This window comes from Scyliorhinus torazame, chromosome 22, assembly GCF_047496885.1.
Source record: "Scyliorhinus torazame isolate Kashiwa2021f chromosome 22, sScyTor2.1, whole genome shotgun sequence".
Classification (NCBI taxonomy): Eukaryota; Metazoa; Chordata; class Chondrichthyes; order Carcharhiniformes; family Scyliorhinidae; genus Scyliorhinus; species Scyliorhinus torazame.
Genome location: NC_092728.1, coordinates 83,361,263 through 83,380,346, shown reverse-complemented (window position 1 = coordinate 83,380,346; position 19,084 = coordinate 83,361,263). Strand labels below are relative to the sequence as shown.

General features: G+C 40.1%; 1 protein-coding gene across 14 annotated transcripts in view; it reads right to left on the bottom strand.

Moving 5' to 3' along the window:
- The window catches only part of gapvd1 (GTPase activating protein and VPS9 domains 1), a 174,249-nt gene that overhangs the window by 13,757 nt on the left and 141,408 nt on the right, over positions 1–19,084 (bottom strand). For all 14 annotated transcript variants that reach the window (XM_072488468.1, XM_072488469.1, XM_072488465.1 and 11 more), the window contains 5 exons: positions 3,719–3,838; positions 2,869–2,995; positions 2,277–2,398; positions 1,697–1,856; positions 508–695 (listed from right to left, as the gene is read on the bottom strand). In XM_072488468.1, coding sequence (XP_072344569.1) covers positions 508–695; positions 1,697–1,856; positions 2,277–2,398; positions 2,869–2,995; positions 3,719–3,838 — 717 coding nt within the window. The remainder of the gene's footprint in view (positions 1–507; positions 696–1,696; positions 1,857–2,276; positions 2,399–2,868; positions 2,996–3,718; positions 3,839–19,084) is intronic.

The following is a 19,084-nucleotide window of genomic DNA, read 5'->3' as shown; positions in this document are numbered from 1 at the left end:
CTACTTATGCCAATCTTGATGGGCGGATGAGACATTAAACTGTCCTCTCAAATGAACTATTCTGAAAAGCAGTTGAGCATGTCTAGTATCCAGGACAATATTTATCCTTTGTTCAAAATCAAAGAGATATTATCTGGTCATTTTCACATAGGCACTGTGGGAGCAAGCTGGCGCAAATTGACTACACTCCTTTGGCAGCCAAACACTTGGGGAAATTCGGAAGTCATTAAAGGTGCTATACATAAATGCAAGTCTTTCTTTAATTATAGAGTCCCACTTCTGCCCTGTCAACCGAGTATAGTTACCAAGCCCGCAGGCCCTGCACGGCTTAGCCACTTACTGGATTAACAAGTTTGGTCACTGGGGCCTATAACCTGTATGAATGTTCAAGTTCAATGATTTAGAACATGTTAATTCAAGGAACAGATTAACAACACATGCATCAACAACAGTGAATTTAAAAGCATAGGTTAATGCTGGTGGCCCAATGAAAGGAATGTATTTTACCTTTAATAAATTCCAGAATATGCTTTTCCCTGCTTTCTAGCAATAGTCTTACACAGACTGTAGTGAAGTATCTGTTGGCAACCTCTTTGTCTCGCAACACTCTTTGTAAGAGTCTTTCAAGGTGTGCCTGAGTAGTCTGAAGTCCCTGTCGGCATCGTGTCAAGTAAGCAATATATGGAGCCCGGTTTCTTAAGCAAAGAGAACAAAATGATTGTAGACTTAAAGTTCAAAAAATCCTGCCAATTTAAAGTTACATAAATTCAATGGCATTTACGTTATGATATGTAACAGACATCAAATGTGAGGTGCAGGAAGCTGATAACGATAGCTATAAAGAAAGGCGTAAAGATTGCCCAATCAAGCATCAGAGACTAAAGGCGTCCCAATATAATGGGTGTGGGATGATATTGATTACTGAGAAAACCGGATAGGTTACTGAGCACATATAATCCATAGGGAAACCACAAATCTAGCTCAGTTGAATTTGAAGCACCAGTCATTCCAGTGCCATTTTTCAAATAAAATTTTTGTGAACACACTATGTTTTAATACATTAAAAAGTAGCTCCCTTTCAAAAACCCTTCTGGGGAGAAGTTGGCAAATAAATCCCATAATGTGAGAGATAATTGATGTGTCGATTGTTTTATTGTTGTTGGTTAAGGGATAACTGTAGTCAAGGGTGCAGAGAGAGCTTCTCACTTTCAACAAAAATGTGTTATGGCATACTTAATATTGACACAATCTCATAGAAACCTATAAAATTCTAACAGGACTAGACAAGGTAGATGCCTCCAATGACAGCGGAGTCTAGAACCAGGGATCACAGTCTAAGGACACAGGGTAAACCATTTAAGATTGAGATGAGGAGAAATGTCTTCACCCAGAGTGGTGGTCCTGTGGAATTCACAACCACAGAAAGCAGTTGAGACCAAATCATTGTATGTTTTCAAAAACAGAGTTAGATATAGTTATTGGGCTAAAGGGATCAAAGGATATTGGGGGTTGGGGATGGGAACAGGTTACTGAGCCTGATGATCATAATGAATGGCAGAGTAGGCTCGCAGCTGAACACTGCTCCTATTTTCTATGTTTCGATTCATGTGAACAGACAACAGATTTTTAAGTACCCCCGTGCCGAATATTAATGCTTACAGTATCCATCAACCAAAAAGCAGTCGAAATGTTTTACCTGTAATCCTCAGCAATGGCAGCTAGTAACTTGTGGCAGGTTCTACTGTCAAATCTGCCAACACAGCGCATGGTTTCCTGAATTTGTGCCATCAGGTGCTTATCCTGCAAGTTGATGGCTTCAGCCAGCTGAACTTTGAGAAAGCAGACAATCTCATTGTCTAAAAAATGAAGTCCAAAAATAGTCTATTACTATGACAGTCATGAATTTGATTGACATACAAAATATCAAGTCACAAAATAGGCGAGCAATCTGATTAAAATACCCATCTTCAAGAATAGAATGAGCAAAATGACATGCAGGTAGAACAAGGATAGTTTGTGTGAAGTCCTTATGAAGTTCCGTACATGAATTAAGAAAAGGTGAAACAATGCAAACCAACATTTGTATCACAATAGCTGAACCTGAAAGCACTTCCGTGGTCTCTTATGGCAAAACTGAAACAACTCCATTTTATTCATTAGTTAGCTTTAAAATAGAAACTGCTGAATTCACTGCTAGTTTGTACATTGCTGCTGCTGGAGAAATTATTCAGGTTTAAAAGCTAAAAACTATCTCAAACTATAAACAGTCTTTTTACCTTCTAATTCTCCTTGATCAGGTCCTCCAGGAGGGCCATTTCTTGTTGCTGAATGGCTCACTAGGGGGAATGCAATTGAATCAGCAGAGCACAGAGCCATTCGCAATTTCTTCTTTGCATCTCTAATTGGAAGAATAAAATGCAGGTTTTCGAGTATTGCTAAGCTAATGAAAGGAAACAGTTGAACAATGCACTTCTCACAGAAGACTCTAGATTTAGCTGCTTATTCCGAGTAAATATGGCACAAACAATTCATGCTGGCTAAATTAAAATCTTAACAAGTAAATGTGGGAGACATGTATCTGATAAAATGGGTTGAAAAGTGGCATAACACATTGTAGTTGGTCAATCCATTAAGTCCCTGATCCTAACCACACTGCTGTAGTGAACCACCTAGAAGCAGTCCAAGGCAGTAATGCACCTGAGCATCTTTTCACGGGCAACAGAGACCTGGATCAAGGTGGCTTGATTCTTTCACAGTAAGGGAGAAGCAAAGGATGACAGCAGTCTACAAGTTCATACGGAACAAAACAGACTCATCGCAACAACCTTATTGTTGCTAACTGTTACTGCAGGCCAAAATAAATGTTACCTAAAGGAGAATGTGGAGTCTTGATTCTGTGCAGTCTGGCTGGCAGAATCTGGCAGATCATCGGCTGAAAGGTTTTGAAGAGTTTCATCACGTGGCGAATCATGCATGCTGTCATCTCCAATAGCCTCTGTACAAAAGCAAACATCACACATTATATTGGAAACATTAACTTTTCTAAAATTACAACAGAACTGATTTAAGCTTTGGTAGTTACCAACAAATGTAGTTGGGAGATATGGTACAGACCTCCAAATAAAACTCTTGTACCACACATGATTATTTGGGCATCAGTATTTTTTTAGGCTTTTGCATTAGCATCTAAATGACCATGATTGCAACAAAACAATAGCGGAGAATTAATAACCTGCATCATAATTCACAGAAGTACAGTTAATCATGGATAATGATGAGATAAATCGAAAAGGAGTGGCTTGAATCACGTTTCAAACATCACTAGGTGTCTTCCCCCTCCATCACTGTACAGCAATTTTCTCCCTTCCCCATCTGCTACAAGCATGAGACTCTTGTATATGGGAAGATGCCATGGTGCTGTCTTTCTCTTGTAGGTATTCTTCATTGAAGAGCCAGTGAATACTGGAATGTTACATTACTTAGGTGGATATCACAACTCAGCCTAATCTTGTCATGTGTCTAACCACAACCCCAACAATGACAATACAAAAGTTATTTTTCAGCGTAACCCAGTGACATGGACCAGTGGTTCAACTTTAAAATATTTACAAGCAGAGGTGCTACTGCAAACACTTGTTCATACAGGCAAAGAATGCAAACTTCTACTTCAGCAAAAGTTTTTTTTTTCTAGATCAAACTTAACAGGAACATGACCTACCTGTAACCTCATCATTGCCAACTGCTTCACTGGGGCTGGCTCGTTTAATAGCACTTCTATATTTATCCAGGATATCCTCAGCGGCTTGAGCCTGTGCATTCAACTTGGGAATTGGCTCATCTGGTGACACACACAAAAAGTGTGATCAAGTAATTCTGACTAGTCTCTAAAAAAATAGATTGTTTATCATTTTGTTCTTTAAATTTTTTTTCAAATACTACAAATTTATTATACTATTCTTTAACATATGAAGTGCTATGTTTTAAAAACAAAATCAGTGTTGAGGTTTTTAATGACTCCCTGCTTAACATTCTATACCACAAAGAAGCGAAAGAATTGAAGGTATTTATTTTAACTCCAGAATTGGGCTCTTAAATATGAGCAAATACCAATCATAGCAGAAAACAATTATATGTGCATTGTGGTCAGATTATGTGCCAGTAGCCTGCAAAATAATCAAATATTTTTTCAGTGACCGCATTATAATAATGGCTGTACTAAATGGCTATTTAAACAAAGCTGGTCACTTTTCCCTGAAAACGATCTATGGAAACTACTAGTGGGTCAGTTATTGTGTGGTTACAGTTTATGGCTTAACTCTTGGGGTCGATCACACCTTTACACAAATTTAACAGCATACTAGATGATCGCCTGCGGCTTTGCTCACAGGCAATCTAAGGCAAGACTGGAAAAATTGATTTCGCATGCACAGAAACCAAGAAAATACACCCACCACACATGCACAAGTGAGCAGCAAAATGCAGCAGCATCAGCTCCCATATAGATATGGCAATATAGAAAATGCTATAACCCAACGCACAGATCAAGCATCAAAGCTCTAGGAATGCAGCAGAAAGCAAGTGAGTGTCCCTGAAAGAGGTGAGGTGAGATCTGTACAAAGATGAAAAGTGGTTGTAGATACTGGAAAATGAAGGTGGATAATGCTTGAGATTTGCTTTGCTCTAGAATTTTTATAGGTATTGGTGGAGCTCATGGGGAAAATCAACACGATGAAAGGACCTCAAATTGTTTTTCCAAGGATTAGACATGCTGCTTTGGTGCTCATTCTTTAGACACTTCCTGGTGAATGAAAATCTGAAGATATGGTATTTATTTTTAAGGATAGGATTAAAATATTTACAACAAGAATGCCTGTGATTCAGTATATTTCACTAAATATAAAATGTAAACCAGTGTGTTTCCCACCATATGGACCTAGTGCCACATGGTGGACTCAAAGCTTTTAATTATACAAATACAAAATGTAAGTAAACATTCAATGCAACATATGAAAAGTAAAAGGTACTTCAGCCCTTTGAGCTAGTTACACCATTCAACCAAATCACATCTAACCTATACCTAAACTCCATGCACCTGCCATTGATTTATGTTTCGATATCCATGTCACTCAAAAATCTAAAGACCTCAGTCTTCAAAGTTTCAAGTAATCCAGTATCTGTGGCGTAAGGGAGTGCATGATTTTCATCACAATTGAGTGCTTTCTGACTTCACTCCTGAATGCCCAATTTTCTTTTCCCCAATTAAGGGGCTTTTAGCGTGGCCAATCCACCTAACCTGCATATCTTTGGGTTGTGGGGGTAAAAGCCCCGCAGACATGGGGAGAATGTGCAAACTGCACACAGTGACTCAGGGCCGGGATTGAACCAGGGTCCTCAGCGTCATAGGCAGCAGTGCTAACCCGAATGTCCAATTTTTAATTTATTCGACTTTCTTCGGATGTGGGAGGCACTGACAAGGACAGCAGTTAACATCCATCTTCTGTTGCCCTGTAACAATGATTCTACCTCAAACTGCTGACAGTTGCGTGATACCACCGATTAACGTTTTAGACCATTTCAAAGGGTGGTTAAGAGTGAAAAACATTGATGTGGTACTGGTGTCAATGTGCAAGCCGAATTGGGTAAGGGCAGCAGGTTTCCTTCCATGAAACATGCATTAACAGTTTTTTAAAAACAAAAATTTAATCCAACAGTTTCAGTATTACAGATCCCACTTTTATTTCCAGATTTAAAATATACTATTTATCAATTTTGTCTAATCCCGTTATCATTTAAAACATCTCAACCGTCATGCAATGGATTGCAAGCTTTGTGCACTTTATCATTCCCTCTCCTGACTTCTTCAATCACAACCCAAAACAGGTTAAAATTCTGTGAACTGATGCTGAAATTCAGTTAATCGGATCCCTCCTCCACAGTATTTCTAGTGTAATAATTTGTAGTGTCACAGAATGGTTACCGCACAGGTGGTGGTCATGCAGGTCACTGAGTCTGTGTCAGCTCTCTGAAAGAGTAATTTAGCTTATTCCACTTCCCCTGCCCTTTCCACAGCCCTGCAAATCTTTTACCTTCAGGTGATTTGGTTCTTAAAAAGTGAATGTAGGAAATTTGTCCAAATGGGCCATTTCATCTGAATATCTTAAAAGCTGCTGGGAATCATACAATGTGCATTATAAAGAAACATTGATATTAAATGGTTGAATCTCAACTCTTTCAAAGTTACTTCAAGCTCAAAGTCCAATTCTCTGCCCTGCCGCATTCAATGAACTCCTGGTTATTCCTGTGATATCAAAGCACATCGGAGTTTCATTACAGCTATCAACACCCAGCATTTAGCTTCAATTGTCATAAAATAAGTACCACTGCTTTGTTTAACCATGTCATGCCTGGTACTCAATACTTCTACTTGCCCCGAAAGCAGTTGAAGTGAAGTTTTCTTTTTTTGGGGGGGGGGAATGAAGTGTAAGTGAGAAAAGTGGATGGTGTGGGAACAAGGTTATTTGCAATTTCCAGAATATCCTTCTACATTTAATTTTAAAACTATAACATTTTGTTTACAGATTTATAAGTTCCCAATCCCTTCACATTATCACAGTTTTACTAGATCTCATCAGCTGTAATGTTTTTGTGGGGACTGGGAGAACACCAGGAATCTGCCTTGCAGTATTTTTATTTCTCAGGTCTGTTGATCTGGCTTATTGACAAGTTCAGCTGGCACTAGAACAGCTGGCTGGCTTACTGACTCCTCGTTTCCCGATGCAACAGATAAGTACATTGCACACTGAATGTAACATCATAGAAGCAGGCATTGCCCTTAACTCCACTCATCAGTACAGCGGCACACCTAAAGTTTTAGGCTCTGCAGGGAATTTTAAGTGAGTGGTCCCACAGCACTGACCTATGGGGCAGTGGCTGACTGGATCAATGCAGATGAGTGCACTGGTCTCACTGTTGCTGGTGAGCCTCTAGTTGATGTTGAGGGGATGCTTTTTGGCAAGCTCTCTCTGATTCAGCAGCTGGAGTTCCAATGGATGCATGCAGAAGCTGTGAACTGACAAATCAGTGAATGCCACATCGGAGCAGAGAGGGGAGGAGAGTGCTTCTGGAGAATTTTAATTATCTGATAATTTCCCTTATTCACCCAGGGGAACTTTGATAGAGGATGACTGAGATTCCATTATATTAGGTTTTTGTCTTTAGTTGAAAAGGGCAAACCTACAACCATCAAATTCATATTTCCAGTCACATTGCTTCCTTTGTGATTTCCAGTTTTAAAAATTTCCATTTTAGTTGTTGGATGTTATTCACGCCTTAAGCCAGTGGAGAATTCTACAAATCATAGTAAAAAGATCCAGTCACCAAGACTTCTCTGGGCAGAAGATCTATACCCAGCAACTTCCAATTTTATTCCGCCTATAAGGGCAAAGGAGATCTCAAATGAATGCAAGAGCAAATGCAGATCCAACTATGATTAAGAAAGGCAGAAGAGCATATGCAGAGAGACATAGGGAAAAATAGGAGACCAAAAGAAAAACTAACGTCATTGTGGTGAAAGGGTGAAACAAGGACATCAGGCACACCAAATATTCAAGTCTGATTGAGGTCCACAGAAGCATAAAAGTATTCAATACAAAGCCCAGATAGATCAAGTTACTTCACATTTTCTGTTTTAACATATAAAGGCTACAGGTATTTCCGCACCAACCAGAAATTTGGACATATTAATCTTAGTTGAGCAAAGCATCAGTTCTTAGCTGCCTCACAGACAAGACGTCTAAATGATGCTGGGAAGTGTGCAGAGGTTGGGGGATAAAGAACAGAGAGAAGGAGTTGGAGGTAAGTGGGGGCAGGGGGGGGGGAAAGAGAGAGAGAGAGAGAGAGAGAGAGAGAGATGCAGCGACTCTCACTATTCCTGTGCGTAAGTCACCCTGCTTCAACAGGAGCACTAGGTGGAAAATAAGCCCAGGGAGGAAATGGAAAAGAGAAATAGAAAAAAAACGACAACTGGATGATGCCTGGCACTTAAATTCAGTATTTGTTGGAAATCCTTTCCTTCAAATTGCACACCCAATTTATAGAATTACGCTGTAACTTATAGAATTTATTTTGCATTGAAACATAAATTTAAAATTTAAAGAATCTAAGATCGACATCTAAAGGAACTGACATCTACACTACCACTCACTTCCGACATTGTCACATCATAGACATCAGCTGAATATCAGACTTACAATAAAGAATTATTATTCACACTATAAACAGGAATAACAATTTGTATTCATAGAAAACTTTTAATGGACAACAAAGAATCCCTGAGCATTTCACAGAAGTATAATAGCCAAATATAGATGCAGGCAAGGCGTAAGTAATCAAATTATAATAAATAAACCCATTGAGATTTTAAATATCTTGGGAGATCATTTCCCCATCTCCCAAGAAAAGTTACAGGAAGACCAAGCTCTCATCAGAGTTCAGGAAAAAAATTATATTCCCTTGTATTTGTGCCAATAAATATCCTAAAACAGATTAACTAAAACTGCATACAATATTCCAGATGCAACCTCGCCAACGCTAGATATAACTTTAGAATTTTCTCCCTAAGGGCAGCACGGTGGCGCAGTGGTTAGAATTGCTGCCTTACGGTGCCAAGGTCCCAGGTTCAATCCCGGCTCTAGGTCATTGTCCATGTGGAGTTTACACATTCTCCCTGTGTTTGCATGGGTTTCGCCTCCACAACCCAAAAGATGTGGTTAGGTGGATTGGCCACACTAAATTGCCCATTAATTGGAAAAAATGAATTGGGTATTCTAAATTCATATTTTTTTAAAATTCCTCCCTGGACCAACATCTTGTTACCTATTCTAACAATCTGTCTGTGAATTTGCCTTTCAATTCAAGATCTCCTTCCTGCTAAGATACAGTAAGCAGACTTTACTTCGTAAACCATGCTATATTTCAACATACTGTATATTACTAATCACGACTTACCATTGCTCAAATTGACAAATTCAGATCCACCTAGGGTAATTCCACTCTGCAAGACATTTATGTAAATAGTTCCTTGAAATCCCCACACTCTACTGCTTTCAAGCCAGAAACATTTTCAATGAAAGCCAACTCACTGCTGGCCATTCATGGGCCTAGTAGTCAATTACATGATTCAGTATGAAATTCCTTTTCAAAGTTAAAGCTAGTTATGCAACTTCTCACCCCGATCCACTAGATTCACAATTCCACAGAAAATCAATACATTGGCTAAGCATGACCTGCAGCTTCTGACCAAGGTCTCTCCCTCAAGCTGGCCCTTTATCCTATTCCTTCGCAATAGCATGCAAATCTTTAATTGTCTGTTGGCCATTTGGCTGCCCTTTAAACACAGGAGTTGCATTTGCTCTGGGTTGTAATTCAAGGTCAATGAGTTCTGGGAAATATTGGTCAGAAGATTCACAATCTCCTTGGTCAACTCCTTCAGAACCTAGGGAGAAAAGTCATCATGATCAGAGGTCTGCGCCAACTGCATCAACACCAACCCACCCATGAGATTTATAAGGAATATTATACTCTATACGTTCACAATTTCTCATTTTGATCGTGATCACTGTTAAAAATTCATGGTTTAATATCCATCGCAGTCCGAGGTAGTGAATTCCAGATTCACGACCCTTTGAAAGAAGTAATTTCTCCTCATTTCGGTTTTAAATCTGCTACCCCTTATCCTAAAACTGTGACCCCTTGTTCTAGACTGCCCCACAAGAGGAAGCATCTGCTCTGCCTTTTAACATCTTATATACCTCAATTAGATCTCCCCTCATTCTTCTAAACCCAAGAGTATCAGCCTAAACTGCTCAATCTCTTTCAACTCTGAAATCAATCCAGTGAACCTCCTCGGAACTGCCTCAAATGCAACTACATTCCTCCTCAAATAAGGGGAGCAAAACTACACACAGGACTTCATGTGTGGTTTCACCAATGCCCTGTACAGTTGAAGCAACACTTTTCTGCTTTTATACTCTACTCCTTTAGCGATAAAGGCCAAAACTCCATTTGCCTTCTTTATTACCTACTGTACCTGCATACTCGTTTTCTGAGATTCCTGCATGAGGACACCCAGATTCCTCTGCACTGAAGCATTTTAAGGTTTCTCGCCATGTATATAATAATTTGCCTTTCCAATTTTTCAACCAAAATGGATAACCTCACACTTATCCACCTTAAACTCCATCTGCCAAATTTCGGCCCACTCACCTAACCTATATCCATTTGTAATTTCCTCATTGCAACTTATTATCCCACCTATTTTACAGTGCCATCTGCAAAGTTGGCTATAGTACATCCTACTCCTACATCCAAGTCATTAATATATATTGTAAAACGAAGACTGAACCCTGTGGCACCCCACTAGTTATATCTTGCCAATCAGAAAAAGACCCGTTTATCCCGACTGCATCGGTTTGCAAGTCTTTTATCCAAGCTAATAAATTACCCCAAATCCCATGTGATCTTACCTTGTGCAGCACCTTATCAAATGTCTTCTGGGAGTCTAGGTACACTATATCTACAGGATGCCCATTATCCGCTTGGCTTGTTCCGTCTTCAAAGTACTCTAGCAATTTAGTCAAACACGATTTATCCTTCATAAAACCATGCTCATTCTGCTGGCTTGCGTTTTGACTTTCTAAATACCACGTTATTTCCTTCATAATGGACTCTAACAATTTCCCAACGACAAATGTTAAACTAACTGGTTTATAGTTTCCTACATTCTGCCTCCCTCCCTTTTTGAATAAAAGGCGATACATTGGCATTTTGCAAATCTACTGAAACCTTTCCCACATCCAGGGCTTTGGAATATTATAACCAATGGATGCTGCCATTTCCTTTAATATCCTAGGATATAGGCCATCAGGCCCTGGAGACTTGCCTGCTCTCAATCCCAATAGTTTGCTTAGTTCTTTTTCCCCATTGACGATGATCATTCTAAATTCCTCCCTTTCAATTACCTCTGTATTACCTGTTACTTGGGATGGTATGTGTGTTCTCTACCATGAAAACTGAGGCAAAATATTGATTTAACGCCTCTGCCATTTGTGTTTCTCATTATTAACTCCCTGGTCTCATCCACCAAAGGGCCAACATTCACTTTAGCTACTTACTCCCTTCCCTTATAGATACTTATAGAAGCTTTTGTTATCCTTTTTGATATTTCGAGCAAATTGTCTTTCGGAATTTAGCGTTGCTCTTTTTATTACTTTTTTATTGACCCTTTGTTGATTTTTAAAAGTTGCCCAATCTTTCAGCCTGCACTGGACTTTGCAATATAGTATGCCTTTGTTTTTGTCTTTACGTTATCTTTAACTTCCTTGCTCAGCCATAGATGTTTTTCCCCCTCTTAGTCTTTTTTCCTCTCTGGAATATATTTCAGTTGGGATGAATTGAATATCTCCTTAAACAACTGCCACTAGGTTCAATTACATGCCAATTTAAAGACTAGCTACACATAACTTGAAGAAATTCCTGCTTACAGACTGAATATTCCCTTTCTACAATTGCCAGGAATGTTAAGAAAACTGAAATTCCTCAGTCACATTAAGATTACAATTATGATTTCTCACAATAGTCATCTATCATCCGGATTGTTGAGTGCACTAAAGATTAATGCTATCACATTTTTCCTATTACATCTTATCTTGAAGAATGGCAGAGGGGTGACCCAAAATTCTGAGAGATTTTGATAGAGAATGTTTCCTCTTATGGGGAGGAGCATAACATGACATTCAATGGCATTACCATAACTGAATCCCCCACTATCAACATCTTGGGAGTTACCATTGACCACAAACTGAACTGGACTAGCCTTATAAATACTGTGGGTACAAAAGGAGGCAAGAGGCTAGGAATCCTGTGGCGAGTAACTCATCTCCTGATTCCCCACTTTCTACAAGGCACAAGTCAGGAGTGTGATGCAATATTCCCCACATGCCTGGATGAGTGCAGCTCCAACAATTGTCAAGAAACTCAATACCATCCAGGGCAAAGCAGCCCACTTGATAGGGGCCCTTCCACAAACATTCACTCCCTCCACCACCATCGCACAGTTGCAGCCGTGTGTACCATCTACAAGATGCACTGCAGGAACTCACCAAGGCTCCTTAGGCAGCACTTTCCAAACCCATGACCACTACCATCTAGAAGAACAACAGCAGCAGATACATGGGAACACCACCACCTGGAAGTTCCCCTCCAAGTCACTCACCATCCTGACTTGGGTATATATCGCCATTCCTTCACTGTCGCTGGAATCTTGGAACTCCCTCTAATGGCACAGTGGGTGTACCTACACCACATGGACTGCAGGGGTAAGGAAGGAAGTAATTCTAGACACAAATCTAGCGGAGGAGTGTTTAGATTTGTGCAGGCACTTCCAAAATTTGATGAAAAGCACGTCGAGACATTCAAACAAATTATTTGAGAAATATATTTGGACACCGCTCTTATGAGTAAACTAGTAGGTAGGGCTAGTGAAGTCTGTGTCCTTGTCAGAGGAAAGGTTTGTGGTACGATACAGTGAAGAAACTATGTTGAGTGCTTATGAGTTAGTACTTAGACAATGGTTTTGAAATGGAGGCTTAGAAATGTAAGAAACAGTCTGGACAGTCTTTTATTTTGAATTGGAAAGGGTTAAATAAAGTAATTTTGATAGGTGGGTTGAGAGCATTAAAAATAGAAGAAACCTATGAGGTCTTTGGAAAAGCAATTCTGTTGGAAGAATTTAAAGATTCATTGCCTGCAGTGATAAGAACATGTGGAGAAATAAGAGTTAAAACTGCAAGACAATTAATTACTGGGAGTTGGTTCATAGGTGAAAGCCTTTTTTCCAACACATCTTTAATTTGGAGATAGAAAGTGGGAAGGTGTGAGAAAAGACAGTCAAGCAAGAGAGGGAGTGGTTGAAAATTCCAAAGAGATTTCATCTCAAAACAGAAAAGATGGCACTGAAGGAATGAGATGAGGAAAGTTAGATGCATTCATTGCAATAAACTGCGCCACATCAAATCAACATGTTGGCTAATAAACGGAGAGCCGGTTGGAGTTGTAAATCTGAAGAAAGGAACTATTAAATCAGAGACTGGAGAACAAGAGAAGCGCCTAGGATCCATACACGAGAAGACCAAACAGGGGTGAAAATGTGTGTACAAATTGTACAGGGGCAGAGTGACCAGCAGGTGGCGGATGTGCTTAGGAATTTGGTATCTGAAGGGAAAGTCATGCCACGTGTAAAAAATGGGACGGGGAAAGATATAAAAATGTTAAGAGATACAGGAGCGAATCAATCTGTAATATTTGAAAAGTGTGTTGACAACAAAGCCACCGTCAACCGTACCAAATTATGACAGTTTCAACTGGTTGTGGATGCTAGTGACAATGGTCTGGGAGCTGTGTTGTTACAAATGATGAACTTGAGAAGCCTGTGGGGTATATTCAAGGAAATTAACTAGTCACCAACAGAAGTATTCTACAATTGAAAAGTAGACTTTAAATTTGGCATTGGCCTTGCAACATTGAGATATATGTTGCCAGTAACCCAGCAGAGGCAATTATACATACGGACCATAACCCCGCAAAAGTCTGGAGAAATGTCAAGATCGGAGCACCAGGTTAATTCAATGGAGTTACTACAACCTTTCAACTTAAAGATCATTCATGTGTCCAGGAGAGAAAACTTCATTGTGGATGCTTGGTCCAGAGCGTAAAAGAAATATTTGGGAACTTTGGGTGTAAATCCTCTGGGGTATATTTTATATTAATGCATGTTTCAAAATCTTTGTATTGGTTGATAAGGTAGAACCGATAAGAAATGGTTGAGAAATGAAATAGTCTTTCAAATTAGGTTTCTTTTTTTTTTTAAAACAAGAGTGGATGTGTGAAGAAGTGGAAAATTTGAGATTTAAGAAAAGGGAAAAACAAAGCAAAACGGGGAGTTGATTGGAGATGCCTGGCGAAATTATGAGATGCAAATTTGCCTTTCATTGGACAAGTACTTTACAGACGTGATTAGAGAAAATAATGGGGTTGTAGAGGTGGTAACTTCAATGTGTAGGGATAAGGAAATGGACACACACCTGCCAAAAAACAACTTCACAGGGTGAATAACCCCAATGGGAAATAAATAGTATAACTATGGAACCAAGGAAGAGAGAGAAGCAGTTATTTTCTGCCTTCGCTAAACCTGAACACTATTTCCCCAACATGGCCACCTTAACCTGCTTGTGGTAATTGGGGAATTATTTGCTGCATTTAGTTCACAAAATTACTTTAAAATGTGGATGCTGTTTGGGAAAGGTGTCTTCTCAAGAGTTTGGTCAAACATAGGTAGTAGGGGACTAAGGGAAAGTTTTATGTAAAACTGTGTGTATAGTCATCAGTATATTCATGTGTCATAGCTCAAGTATTAGTCCTTCTTGTCATCTGTGTGTTTGTCTTTCCTTTAAGTTAAATAAATATTATTTATTATTCATACAATGACAGGCCTGTTCCTCATTGGGTTGTACACCGTTCCTCACAAAACATTGTATTTCCAAGGTATCCTTCTAGGTTTTTGGATACCCTCACATTCAACATCCGCATGGTTCAACACACCAGTTATTAACAACCAATGGACCTACAATAAACAAAATTAAACAATGCAATCCCCAAGATATTGTATAAATTCTAGAATCCATTAATTGAAAATGGAATTTCAATCACCATAAAACAGGTTTTGCCACCCATCCACTTTTGTTTGCTGATACTGGTCTTAAAGTTGGTCAGCAGAGGGTGCAAGAGACAGCGTTGATTCTTACTAATATTTTTCTCCCTTCAAACAATACATACATTCAGAAGCCCCCAACTAATACATGGCTAACTGTATCTAGAACTTCTTTAAATTTATGCCTCAATGCCAATTATCTAGAATAGGAATTACAAGTCAAATGTTACAAGTTGATGAGTACCGTGTCACAAGTGCACGAGACTTGGCCGAGCGAACTGGTTCATTGCCTGCCAAACCATGCCAAAAATGAGCAAGACTCAGGCAATGACATTCTCACAGGCGGCAACATTTGGAATAAACTGGTTGAAGACAAAATGATGAGAGAGGAGCCAGGGACCACTAAGAGGGCAGAAATCCTACCATTTCCACCAGGAATGGGAAATTTATTTTTACGAATGTCAAAGACAAGACTATTTGTCAACAGTGTAGACTCGAGTAAAAGAGCTCATTTGTAATGTCATCACAAAACAATGCATGTAAAATTTCAAGAACATTTCCGTTAAACAGTACGATTCAGATGAGGAAGGTTAGGGAGTTAAAGGGAATCTTGCAAGCTCAGTAGTCACTCTTCTAAACCCGTGGCTAAAGGCAGTGAGCAAAGAGGCGTCTTTTCGCATCAGCCATCTGCTGGTGAAACATAAACCATTCTCCGATGGCAAAGTTATCAAATTAAAATCGCTTATTGTCACAAGTAGGCTTCAAATGAAGTTACTGTGAAAAGCCCCTAGTCGCCACATCCCGGCACCTGTTCGGGGAGGCTGGTACGGGAATTGAACCGTGCTGCTGGCCTGCCTTGGTCTGCTTTAAAAGCCAGCTATTTAGCCCTGTGCTAAACCAGCCCTAAGGAGGCCATGACGGTTTCTGCCAACACTTTGGTCAAACAGCATTGCGCTTGGCGCTTTAACAGTAGCCAGAAGGGTGGAATCCTTGTCCGAAGACTTGTCTCAGCAAATACACCAGGACTTATCAGGCAGTGACTGTTTCTCACTGCCGTTTGATGACGGATTCAGCCAACTGATTGTAAGGTTCAACAACAAAGGAGAACTTTCTCACTCTTTTGCCACTCCAAGAGAGATGAGGCGAGGATGCCTACAACGAACCCAAAAGGTATGTGACTGAGAAAAATATTCCGATTAAGAAACTGGTTTCAATCACAACCGATGGTGCACCGTCAATGCGGAGTGTCAATACAAACTTTGTTGCACTTCGTAGAAATTATCCTGAGTTCCCCTCCTTCGCCAATTACCACCATGTGATCCACCAACAAGTGCTAACGAATAAGATTATTGCCTTTTCTTATGGAATGAGTTGTCAAGATCGTCAACTCAATTCGTGCCAGAGCTCTGCAACATTGTTTGTTCAAATCGTTACTCAATGAACTTGATGCCACCGCAGGTGAATTAATCCTTCATGCAGGTGTTTGACATCCTGCGCACTCAAGGTGAAGGCCTACTTTGGTTCCACATACCTCTCCAAGATGGCCTTTTCACAGATGAAAATCATCAAGTCCAAGTGTCGCACTCGTCTCACACTCATCTGATGGTCTGTACGAGACTGGCCATCTCAACCTACGATCCAGATTTCACAGCACTCAAAACAGTGTAAAGCACAAATTTGGGAAGTGCTCTGCAATTTTGTTCTTTAACTGAGGACCACAGGCCGTTTCAACTTGAACACATTCACCACACTGATCACAAATACACTAAGAATGGGTGAGTGCTACGCATAGCGTACATTTTTGGGGGTTGTGGTAAAGTCGACTCTTATGCTGCATTTAGATTCTAAATGTGATCTTGTGCTTAAAAAGGTTGGAGAACACGGATCTCGAACAAGCTGATTAGCAAGTGTTCAGACATATTAAATACAAGGGATTACACAAGATGTCGGGTGAGTAGGGTGCTCTTTCCAAGGGCCGGTGCAGATTCGATGGGCCGAATGGCCTCCTTCTGCACTGTAAATTCTATGTACAGCGCAGAAACAGCCATTCAGCCCAACCGACATTTATATTTCATTCAATTCCCCTACCATTTTTCATTATCTAAATCTATCATAAACTTAATTTAAAGAGCAAATAACTACAGATGTTGGAAATGTGAAATAAAAACACTGTTTTAGTAGCAATTTTATTTATTTCAATTTAATCCCAGGTTCAGCTCCCTTGCAATTCAAGTCAGGTATTAAGATCATAACATTTATTTTGATTTACCATTAACAGGCACCAGTATTATTACTTCCATCCAGTCTGATGGTCTGTATGCTCAGCCACTGAGGTCACCAAGGGGCAGTCTCTTAATGTATTTCAGTTCGAACGTAACTTCTAAGTAGTTGTGGAGGCATTCTAGATGTATGGGTATCTTGGACTACCGATGCCAAGCTGACGACCCAATTGATCATGATGTGTTTCCATGCCAATCAGAATTCACTGACCCATTGTTTTCAATGGATCTGCTCTGGGATATGCTCCATAACAGAAACAGGGCAAACCACGTAGGAAGGGAATAATTTGAAAATCACCATGCAGTAAATAAGATTAACACTTTTTTTGGGGGGTGAATAAGACAAATTATGGTTAAATGTACGATTTTTCTCTCTCAAATGCCTAAAATATTTTGAAATGACTTGTTCGTCGTAAAGTGAATATGCAGTGAATAAAAAAGAAAACCCTAAATTACTCATTGTATTCACTCCCATTAACAAAGACATTCTGTTTTCAATGTTCAGATCACTCATTACGAATTACACATTGTATGCCATGTCCATTATTCAAAACTGAGCATCCATAAACCAGTGTAGACTACCAGCAGAATTGTATTCTGCCACCATGTGTAACCTCATGGCCCTCAATAAATAATAATAATCACTTATTGTCACAAGTAGGCTTCAATGAAGTTACTGTGAAAAGCTCCTAGTCGCCATATTCCGACCTCTGTTCGGGGAGGCCGGCACAGGAATTGAACCCGTGCTGCTGGCCTTGTTCTCCATTGCAAGCCAGCTGTTTAGCCCACTGTGTTAAACCAATCCCTATAATTGACTGTCATCAAGCCTGGGTCAATGAGTATGCCAGGAGCAGCATTAGGCATGCTTAAAAATGAGATGCCAATTTGGTGACGCTACAACAAAGGATCGCATGCATACTAAGCAATGGAAGCAGCGTTCTATAGACTCCTAAGATCAGAATAAATTGAACATCCTCCTTCTGATAAGGGTTTGTTGCTTCACTCGATGGTCTGTGAATCTTTGAAATTTACTGCCCCAGAAGATTGTGGTTGCTCCACCAATGAACACATTTAAGGCTGGGAGAGACAGATTTTTGGTGTATCAGGATATCAAGGGAGATGTGGAGTGAGCAAGGAAATAGAGTTGAAGCCCAAGATTAGCCATGATCGTGTTGGATGGCAGAGTAGATTGGATGGGATAAATGGTCTACTCTTGCTTCCGTTTCAGTCTACTCTTGCTTCCGTTTCTTGTTTTTCTAATGAAGCTGGGGTCCAGATCTCTAGTGGACAGAGAGGAGGCTGAAGCAGTTGCTAGCATCTTCAGTCAAAAGTGCCATGTGGATTATCCTTCTCGGCCTCTTCCCAAAATCCCCACCATCAGAGAGAACAGTCTGCTGCCTATTTGATTAATTCTACATGATATCAAAAAATGGCTGTGCGCACTGGATACAGCAAAGGCTGGGACCTTGACATTATTCTAGCTGCTGTGCTAAAGACCTGTATTCCACAACCAACACGGCCTCTAGCCAAGCAGCTCCTGCACAGCTGGCAATCTACCCAGCAAAGTGGAAACTTATCCGGCTATGTTCAGCTCAAAAAGACAAGACAAATCCAATCAGGAAAGTTACTGTCCCTTCAGCATGCTCTCCACCGTGAGCAGAGTAACAGAAGGTGTCAACAGTGCTGTCAGCCAACTTTACTGATTCAATTTAGGCTCCACCAGGACCTCACAGCTCCAGACCTCATTAAAGCTTTGGTCCAAACATGGACAAGAGTGCTGAATCCCAGAGATGAGGTGTGTGACTGCACGTGATAGCAAGGCAGTATTCAACCAAATGTAGTTTCAAGAAGTCGTGATAAAACTGGTCAATGGGGATCAGGGGGCTGATACTCCACTGTATAGGTGGTACAAAGGAAGACGGTTGCGAAGCCAACTATCTTAGCCCCTGGACATGCACTGCAGGAATTCCTCAGAGCATTGTAGCCATGTAAAATGGCTGCGTTCCGATTAATCTGGCCAAAACCCAGTTTAAAATGGCTA